At 40.0% G+C, this 23,106-nt stretch overlaps 1 protein-coding gene across 1 annotated transcript; it reads right to left on the bottom strand.

Moving 5' to 3' along the window:
• Nucleotides 1-842: 842 nt before the first annotated feature.
• Nucleotides 843-21,354, bottom strand: LOC130836185 (zinc finger protein 266-like). Its single transcript, XM_057708263.1, has 6 exons — nucleotides 21,250-21,354; nucleotides 21,040-21,156; nucleotides 6,364-6,490; nucleotides 5,677-5,757; nucleotides 5,086-5,168; nucleotides 843-4,582 (listed from the first exon to the last, which is right to left on the bottom strand). Exons 1-6 carry the CDS (start codon nucleotides 21,352-21,354, stop codon nucleotides 2,570-2,572), a joined length of 2,526 nt encoding a protein of 841 aa, XP_057564246.1. The 3' UTR covers nucleotides 843-2,569.
• Between the last annotated feature and the right edge of the window lie 1,752 nt (nucleotides 21,355-23,106).

Raw genomic sequence — 23,106 nt, 5'->3', positions numbered from 1 at the left:
AGGGACAACACTTCCACTGCTTACCTGGAGTCAGAAGGAGCAGGGCCTTCAGGGCTGGGGCTGTCAGCCAAGTTTGACCACAAAAGGAGAAATTCTACTTAGTTCTCTCATAGGTGAGGATGGGGCCTGTGGTAAACTAAGCGCCCCAGGCTGGAGGCAGAAAGAGGTCCAGGAGACAGGATCAAGGCCTCAGCCAAGCTAGAACCACAAGGTCATGGTTGGAAGTGGGATACTTATCAACAGCTTTTCTGGGAATTCCCTGGTGGTCCAGTGGTTGGGACGCTGTGCTTCCACTACAGGGGACACAGTTTTTATTCCTGGTTGGGGAACTAAGACCCCACATGCTGCTGTGCTCCGTATGGCAGAAGAAGAAGAGGAAGAGGAGGAGGGAGAAGAAGGGGGAAGGTGAGGGGGAGGGGGAGGAGAAGGAGGAGAAGAAGAAACTTTTCAGCCTCATCCCAAATGGTAATACTGACAAACGAAGAACTGCCTTTTTTTTAAAACAACTTTTATTGAGATACAACTGACATACAATAAACTACATATACTTAAAGTGTACAATTTGATATTTTTCTTATTGATAATGTACATATAGCAATCCCAATCTCCCAATTCATTCCCCTCCAACCCCCCCCCCCCCAATTTCCCCACTTGGTGTCCATATGTTTGTTCTCTATATCTGTCTCTATTTCTGAGGAATGGTCTTTCTTTAGTTCAATCTCATCTTTAGGTCTTTATGTCCCTCGATTTTTTACATTGGACACCATGCTAAACTAATCATTGATTCCTCTGCATTTTGAATGACATTTTTGCTGTAAATCCTTTTTTTTTCTTCTTCAAGTAAGTAAGTAATTTTTCTGATTTTACCATACAATCCAGGGACTCCCATACTACATTGTGAAATAGCACTGAAACCAGGCATTCTTCACTCACACAGGAAAGGCTTTAAAGTTTCTCAGGTAATCACATTTGCTGTGTATTTCAGTGGATGGCCAAGTGAATCAGAAAGACAAAAAGCTTTCCCACATTCCTTACACTGATAGGGTTTCTCTCCAGTGTGAATAGGCCTGTGCGTGATAATGGATGAAGAACTGGTACATGTTTTCCCAGATATACTACACTCAAAAGGCTTCTCCCAATTATCAGTTCTAAAATGCTTAGATACCAACAAACATATGAAAATATGCTCAACATCACTAATCATTGGAGAAATGCAAATCAAAACCACAATATATCACCTCAAACCAGTTAGAATGACCCTCATCAAAAGATCTAGAAACAATGTGCTGGAGAGGGTGTGAGGAAAAGGGAAGCCTTCTGCACTGTTGGTCAGAATGTAGATTGATAGAGCCATTATGGAGAACACTATGGAGATTCCTTAAAAAACTAAAAATAGAACTACCATATGACCCAGCAATCCCACTACTAGGCATATACCCTGAGAAAACCATAATACAAAAAGATACATGTGTCACAATGTTCACTGCAGCACTATTTACAATAGCCAGGACATGTGAGTAACCTAAATGTCCACTGAAAGATGAATGGATAAAGATATATATATAATGAAATACTACTCAGCATAAAAAGGAAAAAAATTGAGTTATTTGTAGTGAGGTGGGTGGATGGACCTACAGTCTGTCATACGGAGTGAAGTAAGTCAGAAAGAGAAAAACAAGTAGCATATGCTAACGCATATATATATGGAATCTAGAAAAATGGTACTGATGAACCTAGTGGCATGGCAGGAAGAAAGACACAGATGTAGAGAATGGACTTGTAGACACAGCAAGGGGAGGGGAGGCTGGAACGCAGTAAGAGAGTTGCATTGACATATATATATATATACTACCAAATATAAAGTAGATGGCTAGTGGGAAGCTGCTGCATAGCACAGGGAGATCAGCTCGGTGCTTTGTGATGATGTAGAGTGGTGGGGTAGGGAGGGTGGGAGGGAGGATCAAGAGGGAGGGGATATGGGGGTATATATATACATATAGCTGATTCACTTTGTTGTACAGCAGAAACTAATACAACATTGTAAAGCAATTATACTCCAATAAAGACATATAAAAAATAAAATAAAATGCTTAGAAAGGGAATCCCCTGGTTGTCCAGAGGTTAGCGCTCCATGCTCTTCACACTGAGGGCCTGGGTTCAATCTCTGATCAGGGAACTAATATTCCACAAGCTACACAGTGTGGCCAAAATAAATAAATAACATGTTTTTAAATGCTTAGAAAGATTTGAGGAAGAAGCATATGCTTTCCCACATTCTTTACATTTATGGGGTTTCTCTACAGTGTGAATACACTTCTGAACGACAAAGGGTGAAGAATTGGCAAATGTTTTCCCATATATATTATGCTCAAAAGGCTTCTCTCCTGTGTGATTTAAAAATGTTTTGTAAGGGACCTCCCCGGTGAACTAGTGGTTAAGACTCCTCCTTCCAATGCAGACAGTGCGGGTTCCATCCCTGGTCGGAGAACTAAGGTTCCACATGCCATTGTGTGCGGCAAAAAATTTTTTAAACATCACTTAGATATGAGAAAGCAGCAATGGCTTCTCTTCAATGTTGATTTATATGGTAAGAAAGGCTAGAGGAGTGAGAGAAGGTATTCCCACCTTCCTTACATTCATGCGGTATCTCCCCAGTGTGGGTTTGCTTGTGGATGATAACATAGGACAAAGTGGGAAATGTTTCCCCACATGTATTACACTCAAAAGGCTTCTCTCCAGTGTGAGTTTTCATATGTCGAGTAAGGCTGGAGGATTGAGTGAAGGTTTTTCCACATGTGTCACACTTAAAAAGCTTCTCTCTAGTGTGAATGCTAAAATGTCTAGGAAGATATGAGGAATTTGCAAAGCCTTTCCCACATGTGTCACATTTAATAGTCTTCTGCCCAGTATGAGACTGGAAATGTCTAATAAGATGGCACAAAGAAACAAAGGCTTTCCCACATGTGTCACACTTAAAAGGCTTCTCTCCAGTGTGAGTTTTCATATGCTCAATAAGGCCTGAGGATCGACTGAAGGTTTTTCCACATGTGTCACATTTAAAAGGCTTCTCTCCAGTGTGAGTTTTCATATGTTCAGTAAGGGCTGAGGACTGACTGAAGGTTTTTCCACATGTGTCACATTTAAAAGGCTTCTCTCCAGTGTGAGTTTTCCTATGTCGATTAAGGCCTGAGGATCGAGTGAACGTTTTCCCACATGTGTCACACTTAAAAGGCTTCTCTCCAGTATGAATTTTAATATGTTGAGTAAGGCTTGAGGATTGACTGAAGGTTTTCCCGCATGTGTCACACTTAAAAGGCTTCTCTCCAGTGTGAGTTATTATATGTCGAGTAAGGCCTGAGGATTCAGTGAAGGTTTTCCCACACGTGTCACATTTAAAAGGCTTCTCTGTAGTGTGAGTTTTCATATGTTGACTAAGGCCTGAGGATTGAGTGAAGGTTTTCCCACATGTGTCACACTTAAAAGGCTTCTCTCCAGTGTGAGTTTTCCTATGTTCAGTAAGGCCTGAGGATCGAGTGTAGGTTTTCCCACATGTGTCACACTTAAAAGGCTTCTCTCCAGTGTGAGTTTTCCTATGTCGATTAAGGCCTGAGGATCGAGTGAAGGTTTTCCCGCATGTGTCACACTTAAAAGGCTTCTCTCCAGTGTGCGTTCTCATATGTCGAGAAAGGCCTGAGGATCCAGTGAAGGTTTTCCCACATTCCTTACATTCATAGGGTCGCTCTCCAGTGTGCGTTAGCATATGAACATTAAAGGGCAGAGAACCACTGAATTCTTTCCCACATTCCTTACATTTGTAGGGTTTTATTCCAGTGTGAATTCGATTGTGAACACCAAGGTATGAGAACCATCTAAAGGCTTTCCCACATTCCTTACATTTGTAGGGTTTTATTCCAGAGTGAATTAGACTGTGAACACGAAGATATGAGGACCATCTAAAGGCTTTCCCACATTCCTTACATTTGTATGGTTTTATTCCACTGTGAATTCGACTGTGAACAAGTAGGTATGAGGACAAACGAAAGGCTTTCCCACATGTGTCACATTTAAAAGGCTTCTCTCCAGTGTGCATTTTTATATGTCTACTAAGGCTTAGGGAGGCAGCAGAGACTTTTCCAGATTCCTCATATCTGTAACATTTATCAGCAGTGAGAGTTGGCACATGTGCATGAAGGCTTGTTGAGTAAACAGAAGCTCTCCCATACTCCTCCCGTTCATAGGGTTTTTCTTTATTTTGAGTTCTCATTTGTGCCTGAAGGTAAGACTCATTAACAAAGGCTCTCTCACTGTCTCTGTATTCTAAGGCTTTCTCTTGTATGCCAGATTTCTGGTACACAATATCTGCAGTCACCTTGAAGGCTTTTCCACACTGATTAAACATGGAACATTTTTCTCTAGTAAAGGATTTACTGTGCAGGGTAAGGAGGCTTTCTCCATACTGGTTATCTTCAAAAGTCTGCCCTCCATTTTGAGTTCTCCTGTGTGTCCTAAGGCATGAGTGGTCACTGAAGCCTTTCCGACGTTGCTCACAGTCATAGAGTTCCCATCCACTGTCACTTCTTACCTGTGGAGAAATGGATGGATGATGATTCAAAGATTTCTCAGACTCAACTGATCCTACCCATCTCAAAACAGAAACATCATTACAATGAGAATGATGATTTTTACCATCACCATTACATTCATATATTTTCATTGATTATGTATTTGATTGATTCCTTTCAAGTGAAATGATGAAATCCTTCTGCCAGAATCATGTGCCATATATTCTAATCTTAGAAGAGTTCTATACAGTTTCATTGAATTGTTTTGAAAACTCAATACCTAATTATATAAGTGCAAATGAGGCCTTAAGGAAATTTTGAAGCAACAAGTTTAGTTTCAAAGTAGGGATAGGATATCCCCAAATTTATCATAATCGGAATTCTCCGACAGACATTACTCTTTCCAGCGTGAATGCTACTTATGTCAGATATCTATCACTTGTGCTCATGTTCTAATGAAAATCCCAATATTATCTGAATGTGAAAAGTAAGAAATATTTCTTTGGAGACTTCCTGATCTTACCATTTCTATCCTATTTGATGTTTTTTCCAAAAAAATATCCCGCTGAATTGCTGAGTCTTTGGTTTTAAGTTGCATTTCCCATTCTAAAGTAAAAGAGAATAACAAATTTAAGACCTTTCAAAAAGAAGAATATGTTAAAGGAGTTACAAACAATAAGACTCATTTGTATGTATATCCAAATGAAACATATCTTTTAACAAGGCAAGACAGATTTGAGGAGTTTGAGTAGGTCAAAAATTAAGCAAATATATATACATATATGGTCAAACTTCAGTACTTGATTTAAAAGACAAACCTATAAAAATTAAATATGAGGAAAAGAGACAGAATATTATCAGGGAAACTTCTGGACAAATAGCATACATCAAAATGATAAACACTAAAAAAGAAACAAAAGGTTATTTTGTGAGATTATAGGAAATTCTGAGTAAATGGAAAGTAAGTACATATGAGAAGCTGAAGATGTCACAGAGCATTAGAAACCAATGACCTCAGCCTTCTGAGGGAAAGCACATTTAACAAGTTTCCTACTTATAAATTCAAAACACACTGACATTTTATTGACATGGGAAGTTCTTTACAATCACTCACCTTGGAAGACTCCTCTCTCCACAGTCCTCAACTCTTCTTGTTCCAACCAAGAGATCAGAGAGGGTTTCAAAGCCTGATATCCTGTTGATGAGGAAAGATATAGTAATGGAAAAGGCCCCGCCAAACATAACAAACCTTCCCATGAATCAGGTCCTATACCTAATCAGGTCATTAGAATGCATGTGGTAAAATTATTTTAAAAGAGATTAAAAAGGCAAGTATCCCCTCTCTCTGTGCTTCAAAGACACTGTGAAACACATGTTCAAACCAGTATGTACATTTACAAAGCACTTCAACTTTTATTAAAATGCAAAATAACGTAAGTGCTAAATAAAATGTTCGTTCTCATAAAGAAGCCACTGAACTACTGGTTGCCAAATTGTGGTGTCATGAGACTCACATCCAGCATTTGTTAAAACTCTGATGACTGAGTCCAAATTCCAGATTTTGTTCACTATGCCAAAGGTGAACTCTTGAGAATGCACATTTCTAACAGAGTGATGGTAATGCTACTAGTTCTAAAACCACATTGTTACAGAAACCACACTGGATTAGAACTCGTTCGTAGAGAGACTAGTGTCTGTTTGTTTCCATTGTGTTCAGATTGACATCACTCATCCTGGAACACAAAAGGTACAGCACATATATCTGTTCCCTAAGAGGCTACAGGAAGCATGGCAGCTGTACCTGCTGTGGTCAGGTTGCTGTAGTTCTCCAGCATCACATCTCTGTATAACTTTCTCTGAAAGGGGTCCAGTAAAGTCCACTCTTCCTGGGTGAAGTCCACAGCCACATCAGCGAAGGTAACTAAGTCCTAAACCATTACACACATAGTAGTTTCAGTAAAGTAAGACCTCCATCAATGTTCCATGGGGAATGAGGACGGGAGACCCAATATTAACAGAGGGCTTCAAGGTCTCTCATCATCTCCCCAGGACACAATGGTGTTAGGTTCTCTTCCTCCTATCTACACTCACTCATGATCGATATGGAACCAATAACAGAAATTACAGATCCTTGTACAAGCTGATGAATAAATAAATTCACTGAGAAATACACACTCTCATTCCTTACCATGTCAGAAACAACAAGCAAAATAAAAAACATGCAGTCATGGGACTTCCCCGGTGGTCCAGTGGTAAAGAATCTGTCCTGCAATGCAGGGTATGCAGGTTCGATCCCTGGTCAGGGAAGTAAGATCCCACAGGCGGGGGCAACTAAGCCTGCGTGCCACAAGTACTAAGCCCGCACACCTCAACTAGAGAGCCCACATACTGAAAACTACAGAGCTCACATGCACTGGAGCCAGTGCACCACAACTAAAGTAGAGAAACTAGAGAGAAGCCCACATGCTGCAGCAAAGAGCCCATGCGCTGCAATGAAAGATCCCGCATGCCTCAACAAAGATCCCATGTGCTGAAACTAAGACTCAACGCAGCTAGGAAAAAGCAAACAAACAAATGAAACAAAACAAAACAAAAAGAAACATGCAGTCTCAATCATGAGACAAAATCTGGAGGTAAGTATTGAAATATTGAGATTAATCAGGGTAATCCCTCATCAATATGAGAGCTTCCAATCTGGGAAGAAATTCAACAGGGACTCAGACCACTTGATTTAAGAAGCTCTGGAGACAGGTCTACCTAGAAAGAAATGTGTCCATCTGGTGGATGCGGTATGTCATTTTGTAGAAGGATACACTTTCTTCTTACCTGAGAACAATTCCTTAAACACTCAATTACCATTCTTTATACCTCTATCTTTTCCTCAGGAAGGCAAAAAGCGTCCTTAGAAAAAACACCTAGGAGAAAATAAAGAAGGCATGAGAACCCAGAGATGACCATAATTCCCACATTCACTGCCTGGAAGTTATTCCACTCTAGCTCAAAATTCCCAAATATCCCTTTGCACTCAAGAAATCTCACACAGAGAGGAACATTGGTGATGTAGTAGGACGGTGAGCTCACCTTCCCCTCAGGAAAACATCAAAAATACATCTACATGTGGGGACTTCCCTGGCCGTCCAGTGGTTAGGATTCAACACTTCTACTCTAGGGGTGTGGGTTCAATCCCTGGTCTGGGAACTAAGATCCCACATGTTGCATGGAGTGGCCAAGAAAAAAAAAAGAAAAAACCTCTACATGTGAATCACCTCTCACTGAAAACAAACTGGAGACTGGCAGAAAGACTCTTTCACAATCAAGGCTGTGAAAAAAAAGATCCACACAGAGTCAGATAGGAAGGGAGAGGAAGCGATCGGGTTGGGAATCTACCCCCGCAAGGGGACACAGAAGAAGAGGGGGAATATCATGGGCTCTGAAGTTTGAACCACAAATTGGATACCAAAAGATAAGTCCCCTTAGTTGGTTTGAAAACAAGTGGGACTAACAGGAGGGCTGTAAGAATCTAAGACTCCACTTGTGATGAGTGTGCACAGCTTGCTTACTCCCAGGAACATGGTTGAGGAAGCAGGTTGAAACTGCCCGGAGCTCTGGCCAGTTTCCCACTAGAGAAAATCTGCATTGCCAAGGAGAGTGCACACCGAGGGCACGTAGCAAAATTGTACCGAGCACTGCATCTGAATGGGGTGAGGGAGGCCACTGCTGGCACTCATGGAGGCAGTGGATGGAGAGCAGTCTGGAACTCTGACTGGCTTGCTAGACAGTCTCAGTGTGTGCCTGGCCCACAACAGCCCTCCTGCTCCTGCACTGCTCCCTCTGGGGCAGAAATACCATTGCTGGGAGGAGGGAGAGTGCACAGTCGCAGAGAATGGAACCAACTCAAACCCAATACTCAGGAGTTCTGCTTCCAGAACCTTGGTACCTGACCCTGACCCCGCCAACAGAGCACTGATAGCCACTGAGCATAGAAGAAGCTCACACATGGCTCTGGCTCTAGCCCCTCTATCTCCAGCCCCACTTCCCAAAAAGGTGATACCTGCCAGCAAACCCTGAGGAAAGACATAACCCGTGCTCACTTCAGATCCAGCTCTCTCAACAAAGCTACTGGGCACAAACTGTTTCACTTAATTTCATAGAGTCAAAGAAAGGTAAACAGAATGAGAAGACAGAGGAACTTGTTTGTTTCAAACAAAAGAATGAGAAAAAAACCTCTGATGAAACAATTAATTAAACAGAGATAAATAATATAGCAAATAAGGAATTTAAAGCATTACTAGTAAGAATGCTAACTGAACTTCAGAAAAGAATGAAAGAACATAGTGAGAATTGTAACAAGGAACAAGAAAATATAAAAAAAGAACAAGTCACAAACGAAGAATACAATACCTGAAATGAAAAACACACTACAAAAGATTCACAGCAAACTAGGTGATATAGGAGAATGTGTAAGTGATCTGGAAGATAGAATAACAGGAATCATCCAATCAAAAACCTACAACTTAAGATAGCCTACCTAGCAAGGTTATCATTCAAAACTGAAGGAGAGATAAAGAACTTCCCAAGCAAGCAAAAACTAAGTAAGAGTTCATCAATACTAAAACAACCCTAAGAGAAATGTTAAGGGGTCTTCTCTAAGTGGAAAAGAAAAGGCTACAAGAAGAAGAAAGAATGTACAGGAAAGAAAAGTCCCACTAGGTAAATATATGGTAAAGTCTGTGGACCAACCATATAAGTAAGTTAGTTCAAATATTAAAAGAAACTAAAAATTACAACAATCAGTTAAGGGATAAACATGAAATAGAACATCAAAACAAAAATTGGCAAAGATTGGAGTAAATAATGTAGACCTTTTAGAATGTGCTTGAAATTAAAACACGATTGGCTTAAAACAAGTAGATCTAGTTACAGGTCAGCATATGAACCCCAGGTCAGCATATGAACCCCATGGTAACTACAAATTAGTAAAGCTAAAGACACACACAAACTGCAAGTGAAAGGAAGGATAAAGATATTCCATGCAAATGCAAATAAACAAACAAAAAAATGTGAAGTAGCAATACTTACAGCACACAAAGTAAAAGAGAGCCTCCCCCCCAACCAAACTAGAAAAGATCAGTGAAACCAAGAGTAAGTCTTCTGAAAAGAAAAAAAATGTTGATAAGGCTTTAGTCCAGTTCATTAAGAAAAAAAGAGGACCCAAATAAACAAAATAAAAGATGAAAGAGGAGAAATTACAACTAATATCAAAGAGATACAATTAATCATAAGAGAATACTGTGGGGAAAAAAAGAGAGAACACTATGAACAGTTATATGCCAAAAAATTAGACAACCTACAACAAATATATTCCTAGAATCATCCAACCTTCCAAAACTGAATCAGGAATAAATAATCTAAACAAACCAATTATTAGTACTGAAATTGAATAAAAAATGCCCCCAAACCAAAAGTCAAGGCCAGACATCTTCACAGGGGAATTCTGCCAAAGATATAAGAAAGATTTAATACTTTTTTTTTTTTGGCTGCACTGCACGGCATGTGGGATCTCAGTTCCCCGACCAAAGATCAAACCCAAGCTCCCTACGTTGGAAACGTGGAGTCTTAATCACTGGGCCACCAGTGAATCCCTGAAAAATGAAGTATTTTATTCAGAAAATACACTTAAGCTTCCCTTGATAGATGCTGAAGTTTGAAGCTCTGGACATCCTGTCAGGATGTTATCACAGGCTTATTCCTTTATTCTTTTAGTAAATAACTAGGAAGTTATTAACAGTACTATACAAAGGAAACGTCTAGGCATTATGATTCAACATTCCTACTGGAGAATATAGACAATAATAACTGATGTATCAAGACATCAATGATCTGGGAAAACAAGCAGGTAAGAAAACACACACGCACATACACAGAGGGACAGGGAGAAAGAAAGCACATATATATTCTGTTGATTCCTAGGCAAAATAATGAAACAAAAGGAAAATAATCATTGGTTCTTCCACATCTGACTCAAAAATAAAAAAGAATTTCAAAGCTTTTATAAAAGAACTCAGAATACATTAAAGAACTGAAAAGCCCCCATAGGTCTCAGTTGGAAACAAACAGGTTTGTGCTCTACCCTTGCCTTGGGAAAGGAGCAATGCCCTATCATACATTGTCCAACATCTGTCTATTTTATGAATCTTTTCAAACAACTGCCTTTTCAGATTTTCTCAGTTCCATTTCCTACCAAATTCCTTTTTATGTTTATTCATTTTATCCACAGACTTCCTTCATGCTTTCTCTTCTAACATTCTGTATATAGGGTTAATTTCTTTTTGTTAAATATCAATAACCTTTAATACATCAAACAAGGACCAACAGACCAAATGCTAATGTACAAAATGGTATTCAAATGATGGCAAACGATGAAAGTTCCACAGATATAACTATCAATGAAACAAATTCGTCCTCACTACCTCCACAGTCCTTATTGTAAACTTGAAAAGACTAAAACTCAAAACATAATGGTCACTTAAAAATGTGTGTTTAGATTCCTAATATAAATGTACTTACAACTAGGGGTCTCAAACTACAAAGCTTTGGCCTAAAGGAGCCCAAAATATCTTTGGTCAGGTGGTTTCTAATAAAATACGGCACTTTCTGTTTATTATAATTGGATATAATTAATGTCCAATCAAATACACAGATCTTAAGTATTTAGTGGATAAGTTTTGACAATTGCATATACTCATGTGATTATCTTTCTATACAAGATACTGAATATAGTTATCTACCTGAAAAGCTTTCTTGCCCCTTCCAGTCCATTTCTTCCCCCTCAATCCCAGACAAACACTTTCTGATTTCACTCAGTTACTAGATACACAATGCAATATCTGTATATTAGGCAGTTTCCACATTATCTTCAAATGTGTATACTAGTTGATTATCCTCTAATGTTTAGTGAAACAATATGTGTGAGATATATTAAAATCTCCAAGTAGAACTGTGGATTCATCTACTTTTCTTTCGGTCAATCAGTATGTGAGATATTTGCAACAATACTATTAAGGGGATATATATTTTATTTTTGAACTTTTGGAGAAAAAGAATCTCTTATACAATGACCTCAGTATTTGCAGCAATGCTCTTTGACAATGTTGCCTGACATTAGGATCAGCTTTTGCTTGGAGAGTTTTTGTTTGTCTCTTTTTGGGGTTTTGCACATCATGGGTAACACTGTGTCTGTTTTGAATGTCAACATCTGCCAGTACAAAGAAGAGCACAGAGTCAGGCCCACTGAAGTCATTCAGTGATTGGTGATCGACAAACACCAGAGATCCTTCACATCACTCTTCAAGCACTGCTAGATTACAGCTAAATAACTGTACATAGGGCTTCCTAGGTGGCGCAGTGGTTGAGAATCCGCCTGCCAATGCGGGGGACACGGGTTCGATCCCTGCTCCAGGAAGATCCCACATGCCTCGGAGCAACTAAGCCCGTGTGCCAAAAAAATAAAAAAAAAAAAATAACTGTACATAACACAACATATATTTCAGTCTTCAAAAATGTATTTAATTACTCTAAGAATGTATGCCTGGGGAGTCCCCTGGCAGTCCAGTGGTTAGGACTCAGCACTTTCACTACTGAGGCCTGGGTTCAATCTCTGGTCTGGAAACTAAGATCCTGGGGGTGGGACGGAGGAGTGGGGGGGAATGCAAAGGTGTGAAGAACATCACCTTCTGAGCACTCACACCAGCCTCAACTTATCTGCACACCTTTAACTTATTTCCCATGGTCTCCTTGTATAGACAACTAGTGCTCTAGGTCTTGCACTGGCAGTGGTACCCCAATTCCCTCTCTACATCTTCCCATCAGTCATGGCTCTTCTGCATCCCAAAGGGATGCTTCCTCCTTGCCCAGTGACTGTTCACTAGCTCTGGCCCTGGCAACCTAGAAAACTTCTTCACCACTAAACAGCCTGCCATGCCCCCTTCTAAAGCAAGGTCTGAAATCCATTCTATGGAAACAACACCCCTATGAGTTTGGCCTTCCTTAGGTATTCTCCATGAACTCTAGGATAGGCATTAGAATTCTCTTTACATCTTTATACCACAATTCCCTAGTTTAAGTGTGATTTCTGCCTTCTAATTTCATGCAGACTCATACAGAATGGAGTACACTGATCCCTGGAGACAAAGTAGTAAAGATAAGATTTGGGATATATTTGGTAAAGCTTTTGGACTCAAGCATAGAGTTCAGCACCTTGCCAATGGAAAAGACATTCACAGAATTATAATTGTCAAGCTATCCCCTGTGGTGATTATGGTACAACTCTTACCTTGGGAGACTAAGCAAATGTTACACTTAATGGTACAACAATAGTGATGCTTATAACGGATGTTGTGAGAGACTGATGCTTTTAAGTATAGTTGCCCAGGAAATGACAAGTTCAGATCTGCTATCTTGGAGCTCAGGTCAAATTCTGAGACCAGAGAGATTCCATGACAGGTTAAAAACTCATTTCATGTGGTAACACAAGGAAGATATTGCTAAAAGTCATATGCAAACTTCAATTATTCAGCATAGTTAAAGCCACTGTCTCGTACCTTTTCATGTGAAAATGAGGGCACTGATCAGGAAAGAATGAGACAGGAAACTTGGCACAGGGACATCTACATAGACCCAGATGAAACACAAAATCCTGAACATTCTGAGCCTCCATTATGAGGGAAGTAGCTAGCCTTTAGGTTTCTGAGGAGACTAGCCTTCCTCTACTTGATAATCTTACTTGGAGCAGATGCCTTGGAAGGAATGATCATTCTCAAGACCCACCACAATCAACTGCTGTTCTCTCTAGACTCACAAGTAGTGCAAAACCCAAAGGGACAGATATGTACCATACGGCAGGAGAAAATAGCTTACATACAAAAGAAATCCACCCCACAAATATGTATCAAAAGAAACGAGGCAACATGTATAGGAATGGATTCTAAGGATGTTAGACCAAGAAGATTGGAATGTAATCTAAACAAGCCAATTGACTGACATGGTGCACTTGTTAGTCTGGATTTAATATATTAGCTCAAGGACTCGGAGATGGTTCTAACAGCTTGCTTTGTTGGATGGCTGAAATTTGCACTCAGTGGTAACCTACATTTAATGAGGTTGATACCAGTCAGCAATATAGAAACTGTACTAGAGGGCTGGCTTCCCCAGGCAGAAGTCTTCTAGAGAGGATCCAGGCCCTCTTTGAGTTCAGATCCTCTGCTAACTGGCTTAATGAAGTATGGGACCATGTGGGAAGAAACTTTTTGTGGCCTCTAGGAACCAAGGGTAGCCTCAAGCTGGCACCAGAAAGTTATTCAACAGCTGTAAGGAAATGAAATTTGCAAGTTACCCAAGTGACTGTAGAACAAGTATCTTCCCTGGTTAAGCTCTAGTGAAGTTTCCCTAATTAAGCATGATGAAAAAGCAACTCAACAAATACATGGTAGTGTGGAGAGAGATCCTGAGATTACCTCCCTAAGTTATATCTGGACTCCTGACCCAAAGAAACTGTAAGATAATAAATGTGTGTTGTTTTAAGGCTCCAAATTTGTTTTAACATGTTAGGCAGCAATAGATAACTAATACATACACCTTCCCTAATGAGGTCTGTATCAGACAGCCATGTTCTTTTCTCTTTTCCACTATGCTTTATTCCAGGATACTGAATATAGTTCCTTGTAGTATACAGTACGACCCTGTTGTTTATCCATTCTACATATAATAGCTTGCATCTGCTAATCCCGAACTCCCAATCCATCCCTCGTGCTCTCACTCTGCCTCTTGGTAACAAGTCTGTTCTCCATGTCTATGATTCTGTTTCTATTTCTTAAACAAACTCATTTGTGTCATATTATAGATACCACATATAAGTGATATCATGATATTTGTCTCTCTGAATTACTTCACTTGGTATGATAATATATAGGTGTATCCACATTGTTGCAAATGGCACTATTTTGTTCTTTTTTATAGCTGAGAAACGTGTGTGTGTGTGTGTGTGTGTGTGTGTGTGTGTCTCAAATTATATATCTATCTACCTGTCTCACATCTTGTTTAACCATTCATCTATCAATGGCCATTTAGGTTATTTCCATGTCCTGGCTATTGTAAATAGTGCTGCTATGAACATAGGGGTGCATGTCTGTTTTCAAATTATAGTTTTATCTGGGTATACGTCCAGGAGTGGGAATGCTGGATCATGAAAATAAAACTATTTTTAGTTTTCTGAGGAACCTATATACTGTTTTACATAGTGGCTACATCAATTTACATTCCCACCAACAGCATAGGAAGGTTCCCTTTTCTCCACACCCTCTCCAGCATTTGTTATTTGTAGACTTTTTAATGATGCCCATCCTGACTTGTCTGAGGTGGTACCTCACTGTAGTTTTGATTTGCCTTTTGCTAATAATTAGCGATGTTGAGCATCTTTTCATGTCCCTATTAGGGCCATGCTCTCTTTTATGTCTGACTTCTTTCACTCAACATTATGTTTGTGAAGTTTAGCCACATTGTTGCATTCTATATTTGATTTATTCCTTCCACTTGCTGCAGAGTTTTCCAATACTATAGTATACCACAATTTCTCCATTCTTCTGTTAATCCACATTTGAACTGTTTCCAACTTAGGATTCTTTCACATAATGCTGGAATGAAAAGTTTTTACTTTTATCTTGATACACATGTGCAGGCACATACGCAAATTTTAAATTCTTTTCCAATGAACTCCCCAACCAACAGTATTTGCACATCCTTTCCAACTTTATCTTCAGAACTTTCATCAACTACTTAACTATGTCACAGCTAGTTCACTGTGACCAAGAAGGGGCAAATACGCAGGGTAATATGGAAGTCACAAAATCACATGGACATTTCAGTGCTTTCTGGCAATCCACACTGCCAGGGGAATCTGCTCATCATTTACCTATGGAGTGATCCTAGTCACCTAGATACATCAGTGTCTGTAAGGAGTCAACCAGGACTGGTTACTCTGGATGAACCTTTAGGGAATCAGAAACCTCTTTTGAGTACAAAAAATTATCTCAAAATCACTATATGTTTATGAAGACAAGCAATTCCTCAGATTACAATAACAAAGTGAATTTTCATGGAGAAGTTATTTTTCAGTGCTCAGCCACTGATTCTGATTAAACTGCTGAAAGAATTTGTTGTTCATAAAATTAAACCACATTCATATTTTCTCTTATTTTCTCTTGATTCACAGCATTTAAAATGATACTATGTGGGGACTTCCTAGGTGGCACAGTGGTTAAGAATCCGCCTGTCAGTGCAGGGGATACAGGTTTGATCCCTGCTCCAGGAAGATCCTACACGCCGCGGGGCAACTAAGCCCATGCACCACAACTACTGAGCCTGCGCTCTAGAGCCCACAACTACTGAAGCCCGCTTGCCTAGAGCCACATGCTCCACAACAAAAGAAGCCACCACAATGAGGAGCCTGGGCACCACAATGAAGAGTAGCCCCGGCTTATCCGAATGAGAGAAAGACTGTGTGCAGCAACAAAGACCAAATGCAGCCAATAAATAAATAAATATTTTTTAAAAAGATACTACTTGTTTTTTCTCTAAGTTATACACTGAAGATTAGATTCCTCCCTCAGCATTTTTCCCAGTTAGGTTCTACTGTCAAATCTGGGAGTAACCCTTGATGCACTCCCCTCTCTTACCCTAGAAATGTAATCAACCAAATATAGAATTCTTTCCCTACCTCTTACTCCTCTTATGTCCAAATGGCTGCTTCCTATGCCTTGTCTCTTTATGACTTTAAATACCACTCTTGTCTTATCTTAAGCTACTCCCACATAAAGAAAATAATATGGTCCTCTACTTTAGCTCCAGAACCCTAATAAATTTTAATAATACGTTTATTTTCTTAGAGAGATGGTTGCCTCATCCAATAGTTTACAAGTTTCCTAAGAACAGCCCTGGGTTGAATATTTTCATTAAGTACTAATCAAGCATGCATTAATTGGGGGCATATATCCTGTAGGAAATAAACAGATGAAGGAAATATCTGTTCTTTCACTTTCTCCTTCTTAACAAACACTCAAATCATTTCATCATTTTGTTTCTGTAACAATTGTGACATCTATATTACAATGATTGTGTTTTAAAACTTATGTAGCATAAGATTCTATCTTGGGACTTCCCCAGTGGCGCAGTGTTTTAAGAATCCGCCTGCCAATGCAGGAGACACGGGTTCAATCCCTGATCTGGGAAGATCCCACATGCTGCAGAGCAACTGGGTCCATGCGCCACAACTACTGAGCCTACGCTCTAGAGCCCACAAGCCACAACTACTGAGCCCATGTGCCACAACTACTGAAGCCCATGTGCCTAGAGCCTGTGCTCCACAACAAGAGGAGCCACTGCGATGAGAAGCCTGTGCACTGCAACGAAGACCCAACAGAGACAATTAATTAATTAACTAATTAATTAATTTAAAAGTGTCTATCTTGACTCCATGCCTTCACTCTCATCTTTCCAAAAGCCCTTTCCGAAAGCAGGAGTTACTGGGTTCTATTTCAGTTGTAAACAACGTCAACTCACTTTCCTGCTTAAAATGTTTCAGAAGTTTCTTTGACCTTTGAATATTTTCCAGAATATCTCCTTCCCAGTCCTGTCCCAGCCCCACACACTCCCCCTTCTTCTGCCAACTGTCTTTCTCAGATAAAAAATAAAAACAATAAGCTCCCAACTAAGCAGTATTTTGGTCCTGAAATGCCCATCGCCTATAATTTTCTCCCCAATCTACAAATCCTCACCCTAGCTCAATGACCTGGCTACATAAATCCTACTCATGCTTTATTTCACAACCTAAATATCAATCCCTCCCAGTACATAGTAACACCTCATAGTAAGACACTGTTATGTCCATATTACAAAACTGCCAGTTTTCATTTTCAATCTGAGTTCCTAGATAGACATAGTAAGCCCCATGGTGGCAGCACTATATAGCTCTTTTTTTTAAAAATTAATTAATTTATTTATTGGCTGTCTTGGGTCTTTTTTGCTGTGTGTGAGCTTTCTCTAGTTGCTGTGAGCAGGGGCTACTCTTCGTTGTGGTGTGTGGGCTTCTCATTTTGGTGGCTTCTTTTGCTGTGGAGCATGGGCTCTAGACACATGGGGTTTGGGAGTTGTGGCCTGCAGGCTCAGTAGTTGTGGCGCATGGACTCAGTTGCTCTGAGGCACGTGGGATCTTCCTGGACCAGAGATTGAACCCGTGTCCCCTGCATTGGCAGGTGGATTCTTAACCACTGTGCCACCAGGGAAGTCCCTATAACTCTTTTGATGGCCATTGTTTTCCTGTCCCTGGCACACAGCCTAATTCAATAAAGGAATTCAGTGACCATTTGTGGATTGCCAGAAAATTTGCCCTTCCCTACAAAAATGTTCCAGTACAGCACACACAAAAAGAGGAACACAAAAACAGAATTGCAACATAAAAATCAAATCAGGCTCACATAAAATGTCTGGGCACAGTATAATAGAAACCAAAACACTGTACTTCTGGAAAAGGATTTGTGTTATTTTTATTCAAGATGAAAGTGGATATGATATTCTTTTGAAAACAAATGCCTTGAAGTTAAAAGTTAAATTTCTTCCTTAAGCTTCGCCATAATAAATTTTATGCATGCTTTTAAAAAGTTGATCAGCAACTGAAAAATGGCAAAAGACCTATGGAAGGGAACTGATGATATCCAGCAAAAGTATATTTGACCTTTGACCAAGAAAAACAACCTGAGAAGCTCACCCTGAAAATACACCCCTACAAATGTGAAACAATATATATACAAGTTTACTGACTACAAGTTATTAACAGATGCTAAGTCAATTGTTAGAAAGGTTGTTGAGGAAAATATATTCTGAGCATCAAAGTATCATCCCATTATCGATTTTTCCCCTCAAATAGAAAACTCCATTTTTCAAGCAGACTGCTCTAGTGATCATTACCTTAAGCAAGCAATCAAACTTGGCATCACAAATCAAAGGAAGGCGTACATTTATATCTTCCTGACAGAATGCAATTTGATGAACACATCATCCTCAATATATGCTGAACATATTTTGAAGCCTGTACACTAGGAGTTGGCACAGTTTGGTCACAGGCCTGTTTTTGTCAGTAAAGTTTCTCTGGAACACAATGTTGTGCATGGCGGCTGACCCAGTACAAAGGCAAAGATGAGTAATTCCACACCTATCTGGACCTTTTCAGACAAAAGGTTTGCCAACCACTGCTCTGGATCCAACTGTCATTTCACAGGAAAAACTGATACAAGATATGGAGGAAACATTTAAACACAGCCTGGAAATAAAATCTGAGCTATCAAAAATGTGTCACTTTCTAAAACAATGGGTGTGACTCTTCAAAAAGTCAATATATTGGATACCCAATATGACCTATCTAACAATATGAACAATATTGGACAAACATTATTTAGTATAAAAAAGACTAAAAAACAAAAATAATCACTGCATGTAAACATTGACTGGGTCTTAGATCCAAAAACAATCAAAATCATATTTTGGAACAACACGGAAAAGTTTAGTTTTTACAGAGTAGACAACAGATTGTTATCTTTCATTTTTGTAGACAAAATAGTACTGTGGCTTTAGTAGGACAAAATCCTTATCTTTAAAAGATGCATTACCAAGTATTTAAAGCTCAAGTATCATGTATGCAATTTATTTTCAACTCAGTGACTCTCAAACAGTTCACCATACAAGGCATTTATTTATCTGAGAGAGCAAACATTCAAAATGCTAAGTAAAAGTAAGTGAATCTACTGTAGTGAACATTCATTGTACTAGATGTTCACATCTCCTTTAGGTTAAAGATTTTACAAAAAACAATGGGGGGTGGGGAACACAGGTAGTCCAAACATCCTGTTAATGGTAATCTCAATTATTCTAGAACCAGTGTACTAAATCCTCCCATCTTTTTCTCCTTGAGGACCCTGTTTTAACTCTGTGGGCATGTACCAGTCTAAAATTCAGATAACAAGACGGTTAAGTATACTTGCTTTTCTTGAAATGAAACACAGTCTACACACCTTCATATTTATATACAGAAATTAGCACCCCACTGATATCCAAGAAAGCATGTCATCTTTCTACCTGTATGTATAGTTCAAAAATAAAGAACATGCAAAGATGAAGACAAATTCTCAAATGAAACTTTACATAAGGAAAGAGGAGGCCCTATGAACGAACTTTCCCTTGCCAGACTAAGAATGTTGCTAACCATCTGGTTCTACAAGGACTGACTCATGGACCACTGCAGTGGCTGACCTTCGCTTATCCTGGAAGGAATTCACAACACAGGTCAGAAATGGGGTACTCTGTGCTATGGGAAAACTGGCAGAACATGCCTTCAGATAGTTATTTTCAGATGAAAATTTTATGAACCCCAATTCTTGCATCTTCCTATACTTAGAAACACACTAAAGCCATTAACTAAAATACCTTGTGCCAAAATGCTTGATTACATGAAATAAAATTCATATTTTTGGCAAGACAAGAAAAATTTAGATATAAAAAACTCTTGCCTGCCCTTTGGCCTCTCCTCTTCCCCCACTGTGTATTGTGTACCCCCATTATGCATTGACCAAACCTCCCCCATCCACAGGAATACCTGCTCAACCATAAACAGCAACATTCTCCTAGCATCAAGACAACTTAAAAGACAACTCAAGACTTCTTGAGCTTGTAAACAATCACAAGACCTACCATGACGGCTCTTCAATCTGGATTATGTAAAGTGTCAATAATACATCATTTAGGGAGTTCCCTGGCACTCAGGGGTTAAGACTCCCATGCTTCCACTGCAGGGGATGCAGGTTCCATACCTGGTTATGTAACTAAAATCCCACAGGCTGCAAGATGCGGCGAGGGAAAATAAAAAACATCATTTTATGTACAGCCCTCTGTCTCGAAAAACTTATACAAACTGAGTCTTGACTTCCAACAGCTGAACCAGCTCTCAGACCTTTCTGAGAAGCTCTTCCAGGGTTATAATTCTCAAATTGGCTCAAATAAAATTTTCCAATTCTTTCTTAGATCGACTGATTACTTTTTCATGGACAATTATACATACCCTTAAAAATCACATATATACTTACATCCCCCCTTACCTCTTCAGAATAATTTCTCAGAGCTATCTCAGAGGCTGACTCCTGGGCAACAGTCCTTGGTAAAGACACTTAACCTCAACTCACAACTCTTACATTTTCAAGCAGACAACCTCATACTCACAGGAACACGGCAAAATCACTACGTTCATGATAACCAGAAGGCAAAGGGGCCTGAGCAACCTGGCTGAAACAGTGGGTATTCGTGTCCTCATGGACTGAAGTCACAAAGGTTTTCGAATAGGTAAGCAAAGCGAATGACAAAACCAGCAGACGCCCCTTACCACACTACGACTTCGCTGAGGGCGGGGCCTTAGGTCCCAGCGCACGTGAGAGGACGGGCCAAGCCTATCCAAGGAGGCCGCTCCAACGCCCGGGCCAAACGTTTCCTTTAATGCGCTCTGTGCATCCGAAACCCTCCCTTAACGCGGGCCTCACCAAAGACACTATGCAACGCACTACGATCAAAGCGAGCCCCTCCTCCAGGCACAGACCGGCGAGACCAAAGACCTCCGGGGACCAGTGACGCCACTTCCGCTTCCTACCTCGGCCGAGGGGGGCGGGGCCCGAGGTCGGAGCTGTCCCCCAAGTTGAACCATTGCAGGAGGAAACATATTTTATCCCCACTTGGCGACTGAGGGGTCATGGGGTCGCTTCCCTCTGGGAGTTGGGAGCAGAAACAGGCCCAGCGGAAGAAGTCGAGGATGGAACCGGGCCTGTGGGCGTGGCTATGGGCAGAGAGCGGGTCCATAACCGGAAGCGGTGCTGGAGGCCACAGGAGGCCCAGCGCGGGGATTAGGGGTCAGAAGGAGCATTGGCCTTGGGGCGGGGGGGGGATTTTGAGTGAACACAATTCACTCCATAATAGTACCCAAATATGTGTAATATACCCTTCTGTAACTATTCCCTTTTGTTAATCATATGGAAAGCAAGCTGAAAAACAGGAATCTGATGCTGCCTTGATTATACATTTCTTTCCCTTTATATTCCATTATTTCTACTATTATTAGATCCAGAACATTTCCTTAAAGAGAAAAATTACCTAAAATTTACATGTCAAGACATTTTGAAATTAACAGATGGATTATATACATTAGTCAAATTTCTGACTACAAATTACATACATTAGCTACAAATGTTCAATTTGTATAGGTGATATTTAGTATCAGGCAAGACTAGCAAAGAGAAAAATTGAAACATTTCTGTGCTCCCAAGTTCATTTCTTCTTTTTTCTTTTTCTTTTTTTCCACCCAGAAGCTGTAACTACTTTATTTCTAATTCTAGTAATAGCAGTGGTGTGATTGACTGACTTGTGCCTTTAAATATTTATTAACCGTTATGTTATAGGTACTGGTAGGATGTTTTGTACAAAACGAAGACCCAAATTTCACAGCGTATACATTCGGTTGGGAGAAAGAAAATAAAATAACATATAATCAAATGGTAAAACTAGACTTTGATATAAGTGCCAACAAAAAAGTAAAGACTAATTAGGAAAACTATTTTAACATAATAGAAATAATACTTAACCATCTAGCACAATTCCACACGTGCATCTGTTCGCATCAACTATGGTATTACATCTCCAGTAAAATTTGTTTGGGGAAGGAAAATAATATTAGTTTGATCTTCAGTTTAATATGTCTGAGAAACACGCCACTAATAACTTTTCATGTGGCAGTGGCATGTGTTGGTCTGCTGTTCTCTCTTCATGGCAGTAGTGGTGGAGAGAACTGGAATTTTATAGAGACAAGAAAGACAAGATTATGCTTTGCTGAGCCTTACTCATGATGCTTCTGTTCTTGGTTTGGCCCTCATTTCCTAAGGAAAGGCCTTCCAAACTCCTGACCCCCATGTATCACAGATACGCTCATGGGGCACTATCCATGCTGTTGCAGATCACAATCCAAACAGCTGATGGGATGGACTGTAGCCAATCATGTGTTGTGTTGCCCTTTTCTCCCCTCAGAATTAAAAGCTTATTTTCCAGGTGCAGGGAGTGCAGCCATATGACAGCCCTATGACAGTTCTCTTTAAGAACAGCCTTCCCTAAAGGAAGCTGCCTCACCCAAGGTCACACCACTCAGATCTCTTGTTGTGGGAGCATAACTGACCACCATCTGTATCCTACCACTGTGTTTGCCCTGAGGTTGCTCCTGCTTCCAGCCACTGACTGAGCTCACTTGGGTACCAGTGCCCACTGCCATGTTCATACAATGACATTGATCACCAGGGTCAATTACCCCTGCCTAAAGGGTGACTCCTGTTATTGATATAAAGAATCTGAAATATCAGGCAGTAGCATAGCTTAAGGTTCAAAGGGACTTTCTGCCGGATCTCTGGAAGCGTCT

The sequence above is a fragment of the Hippopotamus amphibius genome, chromosome 15 (genome assembly GCF_030028045.1).
Source record: "Hippopotamus amphibius kiboko isolate mHipAmp2 chromosome 15, mHipAmp2.hap2, whole genome shotgun sequence".
NCBI lineage: Eukaryota > Metazoa > Chordata > Mammalia > Artiodactyla > Hippopotamidae > Hippopotamus > Hippopotamus amphibius.
Note: the sequence above shows the minus strand (reverse complement) of the source record. Positions and strands in the feature narration are given on the sequence as shown.

Excerpts from the sequence above, each read along its gene's own strand:
- LOC130836185 (XM_057708263.1), bottom strand. The coding sequence starts at position 21,354 with ATGGTTCAACTTGGGGGACAGCTCCGACCTCGGGCCCCGCCCCCCTCG. Across the intron at positions 5,758-6,363 it reads CAGCAACCTGACCACAGCAG|GATATCAGGCTTTGAAACCC; the intron begins GTACAGCTGCCA and ends CCTCATCAACAG. Across the intron at positions 5,169-5,676 it reads GGAGAGAGGAGTCTTCCAAG|AATGGGAAATGCAACTTAAA; the intron begins GTGAGTGATTGT and ends CTTTTACTTTAG.